We start from the raw sequence: 13,040 nt of genomic DNA, 5'->3' as shown, positions 1-13,040 counted from the left end.
GGGAGTCGAATGGCAAAGCACCCGGGAGCGCTTTTTGAGCGGACCGGGGCGCTCCGGACCAGTGAGCAGCCGGCGGCAGCGAGGCGGGTCGGAGAGCGCAGGTGCTCTGCTGTAGTCCACGCCCCTTTCCCGCTCCAGTGACAGTCTCTGCGGAAAGTCGCGTTTGTGATTTCTGGAGAGCACCAAGCGGGACGACGGTACTCCTGCCAGGTCGTGAGGGCTGGGTGATAAAGAAACGGTTTCCTGGTGAACCAGCCCCTCACCCTTAGACAGACCACATTCCCAGGGCCTAAAGATGCTGAGATCTATGTGGAATTTTCTGAAACGTCACAAAAAGAAATGCATCTTCCTGGGCACAGTACTTGGAGGTGGGTGAGAGCGTGCTTGGAAAGGGGCATTGGGAGAAGGAGGTGGGAGAGGGGTGACTTACTTCTAAAAGAGGGAGAGGCCAGGCAGTCCTAGTCTGGGATAGAGGGGATTCCTCCAACCATCAGCTGGGGAGCAGGGTGGCAAACCTCTGTGCAGGTGGAGAATTTCTGCACCTTTGCTCTGTCACTGCTCTTACTCTGTTTCTTCGACCTTGGAAGCACCCATCACAATTTAAATTTATGTTTCCAGGCACCATTCTTTTACAGAGACATGTTTTTAATTCTCTTCTACCGCTTTCCTTCGTTTCTATTTGACACTCTTGTTACTTTGTCTGGCTTTCCCCCTTCACGGGAGTTTCCTGATATTCCAGGAGAGTAACCCAAAGGCTGCCCTTGGGGTGGTATGTAAAGTTAGTTTGAATTTCTGAAAACAGCACAATTGAACTGAAGGACTGGAAAATATGGACTAGACAAAGAAAACCAAATCAATGTTCCAGCTGTATTTCTGCCATTTCAGAATACAAACTATGTAGTTAAGAAAAATGCCTGAGGTATGTTGTGGAATCTTCCTCAGGATTTTCAAGGTTGGGATCGTTGCCCATCTAGCTGACATAACTGAGTTGCACCGGCTGAGAAGAGATTTAGAAACAGATAAAAAAAATTGAGACTTTTTTTCCTCATATGACATTCATGTCATAATATTCAGAGATTTGAAGGAGAGAATAGAAGACTTGTGACTTATATGAGAAGAAAATCTGGGAACTTGAAGAGGAAATTATTTTCAAACTTAAATTTTTGAGAAATATTCTTATCACTAATGACATGCTTTGGTTATGGAAGTACTTAAAACCAAGAATGGAAGTTTCCCAAAGAATTTGGTTGCTTTTTTCTTACTATTTGATGGATAGTAACTAATATTTCTGTTATCCACCAGCATTTTGAAATTAACAATATTCTTAGCATCAACAGTTCAGATGGTGGTTCTTGAAAGTTTGAAGCAGTTTTTGTTCATAAGGCAAAGACAGTATTCTACATGTCTCTAGTCTCACAAATCAGCAATAACCATATATAAATTCTGATCACCTTCTTTGAGGAATTCTTTATATGTAAAGTCTGTTTGATGATGTCTTCAGCCTCTGGTATCTAGTGTAGATATAAATCATGCTGAAACTGCAGAGTACATTTTATTTGTAAAAGTTAAAAATAAATATAGCTTTATTTATGATGGAAGAAATATAAATATTTTTGCTAGTATTGAAAGACAGAATATTATCTCTTTAGCAATCTCAGAAAGAATAGCACAAATAGCATCCCCCTTCAGGGTTGTGGGAAATAATTAGAAATAATCACAAGGGGCTGGGTGTAGTGTCACATGTCTATAATCCTAGCACTCTGGAAGGCCCAGAAGGGTGGCTTCCCTGAGCTCAGGAGTTCCAGAACAGCCTGAGCAAAGCCAGACTCCATCTCTACTTAAAAATAGAAAAGCTTGCCAGGTGTTGTGGGTGCCTGTAGTCCCAGCTACAATGGAGGATAGCTTACACTCAGGAGTTTTAAAAAATCTATTGAAAGCTTTAGAAAGAGGAATGCAAAAATTAAAAAGAAAAAAAAACTGATTCAGAGAAATGGAAAAGGAAAATAATTCTAGTGATTTATATCAAAAAGACCATCAATATAAAAAGAAAGTAGATAACCATGATTGATATTTGTTTGAACTTCATATTCTTTCTGCTTCAAGAGTTCTATAACATGTTAGATTTTAATTAATCTAATCTTAGAGATTAATCAAGTACCTTTATTGCTGAAGGTATTATGATTAGAAACACAAGATTTACAGATTTTTAATAGTAATAGCTACCATTTAATCAGGTGCCTACTTTATGCTGAGTACTGTGCTAAGCTTTTTTTAATTAGTGGGGATGAGAACAGGACATTTATTGTTATCTTCATTAAAATGTGAGGCAACTAGAGCCCTAAGAATTTAAGAAACTTTTCTGATGTCTCAGAGTTAGTAACATAAAGCTAGAACTTAAACGCAGGTATGTTAGACCCCAAAGCACATTCTCTTTCTACTTTATGCCACTGTGCTTTCATAGACTCTGTGGTCTGATAAGGAAAAACAAGTATATGAATAATTAAAATACAAAACCATGAGAGACGTGAACAAATGTTCTACCGATCAGGCTGGCTAATAGCATACGCAGTTGCAAAAAAAAAAAAAATCAGGAAGAACTTTATGGGACATTTTGACAGACTTTGACAGCTGGATAATATATCAACACACATTCTCAAAAATGTCTGGCTATTCAGTAGTGGGGGGAATAAACCTAATAAAGTTTTGAGGCTGGATGTGCTGGTTCATGCCTTTAATCCCAGCATCTTAGGAGGCTGAGGCTGGAGGATTGCTTGAAGCCTGCCTGAGCAACATAGCAAGACCTCTTTCTACAAAATCCATTTAAAAAATTACCTTGGCACTGTAGCATGTGCTTTTAGTCCTAGCTACTCAGTAGGCTGAGAAAGAGGATTGCTTGAGCCCCCGAGTTAGAAGCTACAGCGAACTATGATATCACCACCATATTCCAGGATAGGGTGACAGAGTAAGACCCCAGGCTCAAAAAATAAAAAGCTTTGAGTTACAGACATTTTTCCTTTATTTGAATGGGCAATTGCTTTAGACCAGTTTGTACAATTTGACCAGTTTGTGAAAAGACAGTAGCTCCCACACATTTTGATCTAAAGTCTGCTTTGTATTTTGAAAAATTAAGGACCTTAAAGAGCTGTTGAAATTTTGTATCTATTAATGGTTACAATATTAAAAATTAAAACTAAGAATTTTTAAAAATATTTATTAATTCATTGTTTTGAGCTGGGGTCTTGCTGGTCTTGAACGCCTGTCTCAAGAGTTCCTCTTGTTTCAGCCTCCAAGTAGCTTGGACTGTAAGTTCACACCACCCTTCTGGGGTAATTCATTTTAAAATAACATTAATAAACTTATATATTAACATAAATACACATTTAAAAAAATACAAGAGTGGTATTATTTTATATTTTGTGCATCTAATATTTGGCTTAATTGAAGAAAGCTGAATTCTCCCATCTCTTTCTGCATTCAATCAGTTGTGATACCACATGTCATGTAACCTCTAGAATTCCACTGTACATTCATGAGAGAATGAGAATAAAAAAGGCAAATAACATTTCAATATTATTTAAAAAGTTTTGACTTCAGAGATTCCCTGAAAGGATTTCAGAGACACTCAGGGGTTCTCCGGCCATATTTTCAGAACATTGCTGGAGAACAGAGAACATCCAGATTCATATTCATTGACTTGCTGATTTCTAAAAAAATGCCATAACAATGATTTGGAATTATATCTTAAGTCCTATAATCTCTGCCTCTTAGCATTTTCATTCATTCTTTCATTCTGTCATTCAACAAACCTTTAAATGAGAATGCCTACTCTCACTGTACTGGACTCTCTATATACAAAGGATAAGACATTTCCTAACTTTGAAGAACTCATAGTGTGAAAATGGAAATAAACAAAAGTGGTGTGATAGAATAGTGCAAAAATACAGCAGGGTGCTGTGGGAGCGTAGAAAAGAGAATAGAATGGAGATGTCTGGCAAAGCTTCATAAAGAATAATTTCCTCATACACTATAAAACTAGTGAAGGAAAAGGGGTCATTCACAGAGACTGTTTTTGATGAATCAAAGAGGGTAAGCAAGTGACAAGTGGCAAAAGATGAATCTGGACACAGATTGTGAAGGGCCTTCTTGTTTAAGCCATTCTCCATATTTGGGCACTGTCCTTTATGTTTGTGCTTCTTAGACTTTAGGGTGGATAAAAATCACTGAAGGAGCTTAATAAAAACATAGACTTCTTTTAACCAGATTCTGATTCTTTAGGTTTAGAGTGTAGTTCAAGAATTACATAATTCATTCAACAAATATTTATTGAACTCCAAGTAAGTACCAGTCAGAGTGTTAATGTACTGAGGATGCAGCATCGTACAAGACATTTTACAATATGAGAACTGTCCTTAAAGCCTACATTTTTAATTACCCCAAGTAATTTTGATGTAAGTGGAACAGAGAATATACATTTTCTTGCACTTAAGAAATGATGGCATGTTGTTGACTTCTAAAAAAGGGAAAATATAGTCAGGTTTATGTTTTAAAAAATCACTTTGCCTATAAAAGATGGATGAGAAGGAGGTAAGAACAGATGCATTAGGAAGCTATTGGTCTGGTTCAAGGGCATTAATAGTAGTTAGAGTCTAATTGAAAATAATGATAAGGGATTTGTAGAAAAGTAGCATCATGTAGGAAATATTTCTGGGGCTTTGTGCTGTAACACAGTGGTTACAGCACCGGCCACATACACCAAGGCTGACGAGTTCGAACCCAGCCTGGGCCAGCTAAACTACAATGACAACTGCAACAACAGCAACAACAACAAAAAAATATCTCTGAAATAGGGTGGTGTCTGTGGCTCAGTGGGTAGGGCACCAGCCCTATACGAGGGTGGCAGGTTCGAACCCGGGCCCAGCCAAACTGCAACAAAAAAAAATAGCAGGGCATTGTGGCAGGCACTTGTAGTCCTAGCTACTTTGGAGGCTGAGGCCAGAGAATCACCTAAGCGCAGGAGTTGGAGATTGCTATGAGCTGTGACATTACAGCACTCTACCCAGGGCAATAAAGTGAGACTCTATCTCTTAAAAAAAAAAAAAAAAAAACTATACATACATATATATGTATTTCTGAAATAGAAACAGAGTACTGTAGCAGGATTTGGTGTTCTATTGGATGGGGAATGATGTTAATAGATTATTTTCAAACTTTTACTACAATTATTAACCTAGTAAAGTAGTTATATTGCAGGGATTTTTGTCCAGAAAGAGAAGAAAGAACTCAATTACTGAAAAACTAGAAGATACTTTGTTTTACCAACAATGTTATGAAAGGAAACCTCAAAACATTCTACATTTATTTTTTTGAGATATTTAGTAAATGTTTTAATTTTTCATAAATAAAGGCGTAGCTACAAAAGGAACTTTAAAGTTTATATGATCTCAGCATTTTATTTTATGGATGAAGAAATTTAGACACAAACAGAGGAAAAGGACTTCCTCAAAAGTCACCTAACTAGTTAGTGCCAGAGCAGTCAGTATGTCCTATCTTCTCTCAGCCAGAATTTAGGCTGCCAGTTGTTTGATACATAGATGTCCTGGGATCTGTATTTTAGCTAAGGAATTCTTTGCCTTATTTTTCTAGGGAGACATACCTAACAAGAGCAGAATCTGTGAATTTTGAGTATGAGAACTTGGGGGAATGAGACCTTATGTGGGAACCTACTTCAGTGCTGCCTCAGGAAAAATAATGAATTATGTGATTTTATCTTACTCCCATGTATTACTAGTTTGCCAACACTACTGTAAGAAGGCACACAGTCTGGGCAGCTTAACCAACAGAACTTTATTATCTCACGGTTCCAAAGGTGAGAAGGCCAAGATTGGGGTTTGTTCCTTTCTGTGAGATGTAAGGAAAGCCTTGTTCCAACCTTTTCTCTATGGCTGGCAGGTGGCCATCTCCTCCGTGATTTCACATCATCCTCCCTCTTCCAATGTCTTTGTCTGAGTTTTCTCTTCTTATAAGGACACCAGACATACTATATGAGGACCCACTCTCATGACTTCATTTTAACTGATGACCTCTAGAAAGATTCTGTCTCCAAATAAGGTCACATTCTGAGGTACTAGGCTTCAGCATGTGAATTGTGGGACAATACAGTTCCACCTATACCAAGTCGTTTTCTTTTTTAATTTAGTTAGAATATATACTTATCAGACAAATAACAGTTCCTAATAGCTTTTTCTTTATCATATTTATGAGAATCTGATAAAAACAATGGGGCCTTCTCCCCAGGAAAACATATATACCAAATAAGTTCACTATTATTCCGGAATTCTTAGCTATGCAAAGGGAGTCATTGCAGTGTTTTATTTTATAGTATAACTTGAGAAATGCACTCATCATTTTACACATAACTTTTAGTAACCTGTTGTGCAAAATATAAGCAAATTATTTAGATCTACTTGTTATGTCAGAATTGCCTGTCAGAGGTTTACTTTGTGAAGTATAAGTGAGTTTCTTCGCTCTCTTGCTACTGTGGCACTATCACAGAACAAGTAACCATCAAGCCACTTATATGAACTTTTATTTGTTCTTTAAGCATAGTTATAGTATGTTTATTTCCACACAAACATATTAACAGCAAGCATGCTTTGTCTAATTATTTTTAGCACATAGTCTTTTACTAAACTATTTTTAAGACATAAGTAATGTCTTATCAATTCACCTATAACACCTGTATTAAGGAAAATAACTCAGGGTGTGCATTTGCTTTGCAGTTCCTAGAGGGCTACCCCTTTTCCACTTGTGACAAACAGACCAAATCCAATTAGTTAGGTCATCCACAGATTTCAGGTTCTCTATGGTAGATATGCGGGGCCATAGACAGTGGAGACAGGTGAGGATTAGTTACTTCCTTACAACGTTGCCGCCATGTTATAATGAAACCACATTCTGACACATGTGAAAACATCTATTATGAAGCAGAGATTAAACAGTAACACACTCTATTCTATAAACTCATGGAAGTCCCTGCATTCTGTCCTTTTTTTGGCCCTATTACAGAACCGGCATAAAAGATTTACCTAATGCAAATGCAGCACAATTCTAGCTGTAGAATTAAGCTGCCCAACTGCTTAATTCACTGGACTAAGACTCCTCCAAACCAGCAGCTCAGGGTCCCAATTTAAGGCATTCCTAAGGGTGAAGAACTTATGAGATTCATATATTCTAGTTCATATGAATATTACTAAAATGTTTTAGCTGGTCCGGTATCTTGAAAACCACTAATATGATTTATGAAAATCCATTCCTGGTATTCATTATCCTAATTAGTAAAGTACATGGTGCTGCTCAGAGATAAAACGTATTGGAAGTGGTTAAGCTGTGGAGTGTGGCTTTTGATCAAATGCTAGCTAACCACTCTGGAGTGTTCCATTCCCACTTATGGTAAGTGACTCCCCTTTAGGTATGGACCAGGATGCACACATTTTTATCATGTCATCTGTGCTGAAACGTGTAAGATTACAGGCCATGTGATGTTTACATTTTTCTACCGTGATGTTATATTTTAGAATTTTCAGTGCCCTCTTTCTTCCTTTTCTAATTAAGTAACTAGGTTTTAAATGATACAAATTTCATTCTCTTGCCTTTTCTCAGAAAGAAGGATCTTTCTAACACATGGATAGATAAACAGATTGTTTGCCTATCTCCTTTCTTTCATTCTTTCTTTTAAAAATGTTATATTTTTTAAAAGTATTTTGTGTTCATTGAAGAAAATATGAAAAATATAGACAAGCAAACAGAACAAAAAAATCACCTGTTATCCCACCATTCAGCAATCATTGTTAAAACCAATCTATTTTTCTGTATCTGTTTCTATTAAAAATACAGTCCCTCTCACCACTGCACTCTAGCCTGGCACTAGGATATTTTCTTGACTCAGTATCTATTTAACAATATAAGTGAGGTTTTCGACTGTGGGGAGAGTTGGGGGATTTGGAGACAGGATCTCAACTCTGTTGCCCAGGCTAGAGTGCAGTGGCATCATCATAGTTCACTGCAACCTCAAAAATTATCTTCCTGCCTCAGCCTCCCTAGCTGCCAGGATTACAATCATGTGCCACCGCCTTTGGCTAATTTTTCTTTTTTTGTAAAGATGAGGTCTTGCTCTTGCTCAGGTTGATCTCTAAATCTTGGCCTCAAGCAGTCCCCTGCCTCAGCTTCCCAGAGTGCTAGAATTATAGGCCATGAACCACCACACCTGGCCAGCAAGGTAGTTTTTAATAGTTGCATAAGATTCCATTGTATGTGTACATCATAACTTATTTAAACCATTCCCTATTGTTGACCATTTATAATTTCTCAAGTTCACTATTAAAGGCACTGTCAGACTTTTTAGACTTAATTCCTTTCTGCTTCTTCAGACTTAGTACTTTTGTACCCATCATTTTCTCTGTCACTAGCTATTAAAATGCTAATCTGATCCTTTTTTTAAGTCAGTGTTACAAGGTTCTTTAATTCAGGTTTTCAAAAAGTTATAATTTTTAGCTTTTCACTAACATAAACTTATAATTAGATAAAGGATGTTAAAAATACTGTTTGAAATTTTTAGTACTGTAATATTTTAGCTTATTTTTAAAAATGGTTTTAGGAGTATATATACTGGGGAAATATGGACAGAAGAAAATCAGAGAAATACAAGAAAGGGAGGCCACAGAGTACATTGCTCAAGCTCGACGGCAGTATCATTTTGAAAGTAACCAAAGGACTTGCAATATGACAGGTAAGACAACAAGAAACATTTATATTTATATAAAACTGTTTGATGACTTTTATTAATTTGCAGACTCCTTGGAACAAATTTGGAGGAAAAGACAAAAGAAGAATGATAAATCCAGCAAGTATTTGCATCATTTAATTGAAATACATCTTTTCTTTTTTTTTTTGAGACAGAGTCTCACTTTATTGCCTTCCATAGAGTGCCGTGGCATCACACAGCTCACAGCAACCTCCAACTCCTGGACTCAGGCGATTCTTTTGCCTCAGCCTCCTGAGTAGCTGGGACTACAAGCACCCTACAACGCCCAGCCTCCCTGGTAGCTGGGACTAAAGACACTGGCCACAAAGCCCAGCTCTTTTTTCTATTTTTAGTAGAGGTGGGTCTCACTCTGGCTCAGGCTGGTCTCAAACTCCTGAGCTCAAGCTATCCACCTTCCTCAGGCTTCCAGAGTGCTAGGATTATAGGTGTGAGCCACCATGCCGGCCTCTGTCTCCCTCATTTTAAGGCTCAGATCAAGAAGATTAAGTGACACAACTAAAGTTATAGTTGGAGTATGATTTTTAATATTTGAAGTAATAATGCTTAGAAAAATACCTCAATTCTTTAAAGCAAATAGTAATCCTAAATACTGTGTATCATGACAGCTGTGATAAGGCACAGAGAGTAAGAACTCAAGCTCTCAGATGAGGCCAACCTGGTGCATTTCCCAGTTTGTCATGTATTATCTCTGTGTCTTTGAACCAGTCTAAACCTAAGCTCTCCCCTCTATAAAATGGCCATCTTAAAACCCACTTCATAAATGTTTTGTAAGGCTGTAATGAGTTAATGTATGTAGTACTTGGAACATACAGAGTAAATGGTAACCTTTTGAAGATCACACAATTCTGTAAATGGACATTCAGCATTCAATCTAGTGGTGCTGCCCAGGACATTTTAATGAGTTTTTAAAAAACAGTTTATTTCTGGTTCTTACTCAGTTTTTCAGAAAATAGTAAAAGGTAGCTGCTTGGGTCCCAAAATATATCTTAGTTTGGCATGGGTCAGTGTGGGTCCCCCAGGAAGCAGATGCTGAGATTGGCTTAGCTGAGACCTATGAGGAGAAATGCCTGTGAAAAACAAAGATAAGGGAGGCCTTTCTCCCACTGTGCAGTTCTAATGCTTGTGAACAGAAGGGAGGAGGAAGGAAGGTAGGTAAGAAGAGTTGGAGACCACAGAACATTCTAAGGAAGTTGTGGCAGGCCAGTGGGGAGTCTGCAAGCCAGAGTTTCTGGTAGAGGAGGCTAGAGGGATGGGTCTGCATCCCCTTGAGCACTGTCCTTAACTGGGAGCAGTGCACACACGCTCATGGATCCAGCTGGCAGTTAACGCTGCTCCTCCCAGCGGATGATGTGGGTTGCACATTTCTTTTTGTTTTGTTTGGTTATATATTTCTATGACAATCACAACTCTCAGATGAACAAAGAGCTAACTGTGTGCTATTGAAAATAAGATATGGTGATCACTAGGAGCCAAAATCACTGAAAAACTTTACAAATTAGCCTTCTGGTATGTATTACAAACGGAGTTACAAATAATATGATTAATTTTCTTTCCTTTTGGATAAGATGTAATGGATATGCTAGAAAAAATTAGCATTTGGGGGTAAATATAACTAGTTTTCTTACCTAAGAAGTTTTCCCTTTTAGAATGTAGTGTTTGTGATCACTCAATACTTTTTCATTTTATTATCATTACTTATTTAGTGTTATTACTGAAATTCATTTTAAATTTATATTTATATATTTCTCCAACATTTTTTATTTCGTGTGTAGAGCAATTAATGAACTCCTAACAATTACATGTAATTTTTTTTTTCTGTAGAGTACTATGGCTCATTACATCTTCACATTAGTCTTAGGATTAACAAACAGTTTTCTCTGACAAAACTAACACTAAAATTCAGGGGTTTTTAATGGCTAGCCCAGTGCACTTTTGTATAGGTTATAATAAGTGCTTATGGCTTTTTAGTTTTTAACAAATACCTTTTTCTAAAATTAGAAATAAAATATGAAGCAAAAAGTATAGTGAAGATAAAAATGTTTTTGTTCATTTTCATTGTATGAGAAGCAAACATTTCTTGTAAAAAAATTTGGAAAATATAGAAAGAAGAAAACAATTATTCATAATCAAAAGATGACCACTGTTAATATCTGGGAATAATTTTCCATTTATGGTATATAATAGCTATATATTATACATATTATTTGTATATAATAGCTTTATATTATACTATTAATAACAATAATTTGAATTCTCTAACTCCGACCAACTCCTGCTAGTTGCTAGCCCTGTCAAATAGACTAAAACAATGTGCATTTCTTAGTGAGGGCAGTGACCTTTTATTTTCTGTTTTACTACAGTGCTATCCATGCTTCCAACACTAAGGGAGGCCTTAATGCAGCAACTAAATTCTGAGAGCCTCACAGCTCTGCTAAAAAACAGGTAAATGCAAGTTTTAGCATTTTCATTTAGGTACCACACTTACATTGTATAGAGTGTAGATCTTATATCACTTGGAAATTATTAAAAAATTTAACAAGTCACTGTTTATTAAATGTGTTCCTGAACCAGATACTGTGATGCTAACAACGCTATATTAAATTTTGTGCTTCTTGAAGAGTTTATAGTGTAAAGCATGTGGATGTATTTTTTAAAATAAATAAGGTTTATGGAACTTGTATGTTAAGTTAATAAAATGAAGAACAAAATTAACATAGGCAGACAATGCAGTACTGGTAATTTACATGACTGTGATAGTTTGCTGTTTCCAAAGCACTTTCATATATGACCCTGTCTGTGAAATGCAGCATGTGTCGGACACGGTAATTTGGTATGATGCCACGTTAGAGGAGACTTCCCGAGGAAGTGGCTTCTTTATGAACAGCATGGAGGCAGTGGTTTCAATAGATAAATTCTACTTGTTGTCCTCTTACTAAAATAGTCAAGTGCCTTGTAATCACCTGTCCAATAGCCAGGTAGAAGGAGGTGTTCTTCCTTCTTACTTTTTTTTTTTTTGTATTGCATGATCTCACTTATATGTGGAATCTTGAAGATTGTTTTTGCAAATAAGATTGCAACCCCTGCTTTTTTCTGATTTCCATGTGCCTGGATTATTGTTTTCCTTCCCTTCCTCCTGGGTCTTGTTTTATCCATTGATATCATGTGTGTTTCTTGGAGATAATAGATATCGGGCCTGAGCTTTTGTATCTAGTCAGCCAGCCTGTGCCTCGTTAGAGGAGAATTCAAGCCATTCACATTTTTTTGAGAAAATTGATATATATGGTAGAGTTTGGGTCATCTTATTTTTCAGAGGTCTAGAGCTTTCTTGTATCCCTTTCACCATTGTGGAAGCTAGGCTTTGTTCCTTAATTTCTGGGTGTATTTACTTTGGTGGTGGACCATCATGCTATTCATCATGAAAAATGGGTCTGAGTACTTTCTGTAGAGCTGGCCTAACTATGGCAAATTTCCTCAACATTTGGATGGTAGTAAAATATTTGATTTCTCCATCACAAATGAAATTCAGTTTAGCAGGATACAGTGTCCTGTGCCAAAAATTGTTTAAGAAGGTTTAAGTTGGATGACCATCCTCTTCTGGCTTGAAAAGTTTCAGCTGAAAAATCTGCAGTCATCAGTGGTTCTTTCTTGAATGTCTCGCTGTGCCAGGCCTGGTGCTAGGTACCTTCCATATTTGCAGCCATTCAATTTAAACAGTATTCCTGGGAAGCAGATATTATCTCCATTTTGCAATAGGAATTCAATGCTCAGACACTTTAAATAGCAAGCTGGAAAATTGCTTTGAAAATGTTTTCTACATTCAGAGAATACTTCCCAAAGTAGCAATGAATTTGTGTACTTGGGATTTTTTGTCATCTGATTAAAATATAAAGCAAGTGATAAGCATTTTTCCCCTTTATATATCATCATTCTTAGAGATAGACAGACCTTTCTTCCTTCTTACAGATATAAGTCTTACCTTAAAAATTAGTTCATATAATTACAAACAAAACCAGATTGCTTTTGGTCAAGTACTTAATAATCAGCTATATATATATATATATATATATATATATGCAGAAAGATTTTAATTGCTATAAGTTTTAATCTAATGAGAAGGAAAGACAAATAAGTGAGTAGCACTTTTGTAAAAATCATATAATAATGAACATACTAAGCATGGTGGCTTCCTTCTTGGTGGATCTTTATTTCCTGTAAGGCC

General features: G+C 36.8%; 1 protein-coding gene across 1 annotated transcript in view; it reads left to right on the top strand.

Annotated features, from left to right (window-relative positions):
* The first annotated feature begins 17 nt into the window (after window positions 1-17).
* The window catches only part of PEX3 (peroxisomal biogenesis factor 3), a 36,033-nt gene continuing 23,010 nt past the window's right edge, over window positions 18-13,040 (top strand). The window contains exons 1-3 of the mRNA XM_003790274.3: window positions 18-368; window positions 8,654-8,785; window positions 11,182-11,263. Coding sequence (XP_003790322.1) covers window positions 296-368; window positions 8,654-8,785; window positions 11,182-11,263 — 287 coding nt within the window. The 5' untranslated portion in view covers window positions 18-295. The remainder of the gene's footprint in view (window positions 369-8,653; window positions 8,786-11,181; window positions 11,264-13,040) is intronic.

The sequence above is a fragment of the Otolemur garnettii genome, unplaced genomic scaffold, assembly GCF_000181295.1.
Source record: "Otolemur garnettii isolate 467f Iridium unplaced genomic scaffold, OtoGar3 scaffold00042, whole genome shotgun sequence".
Lineage (NCBI taxonomy): Eukaryota > Metazoa > Chordata > Mammalia > Primates > Galagidae > Otolemur > Otolemur garnettii.
The sequence above is the reverse complement of the archived record's forward strand: the minus strand, read 5'-3'. Positions and strand labels throughout refer to the sequence as shown.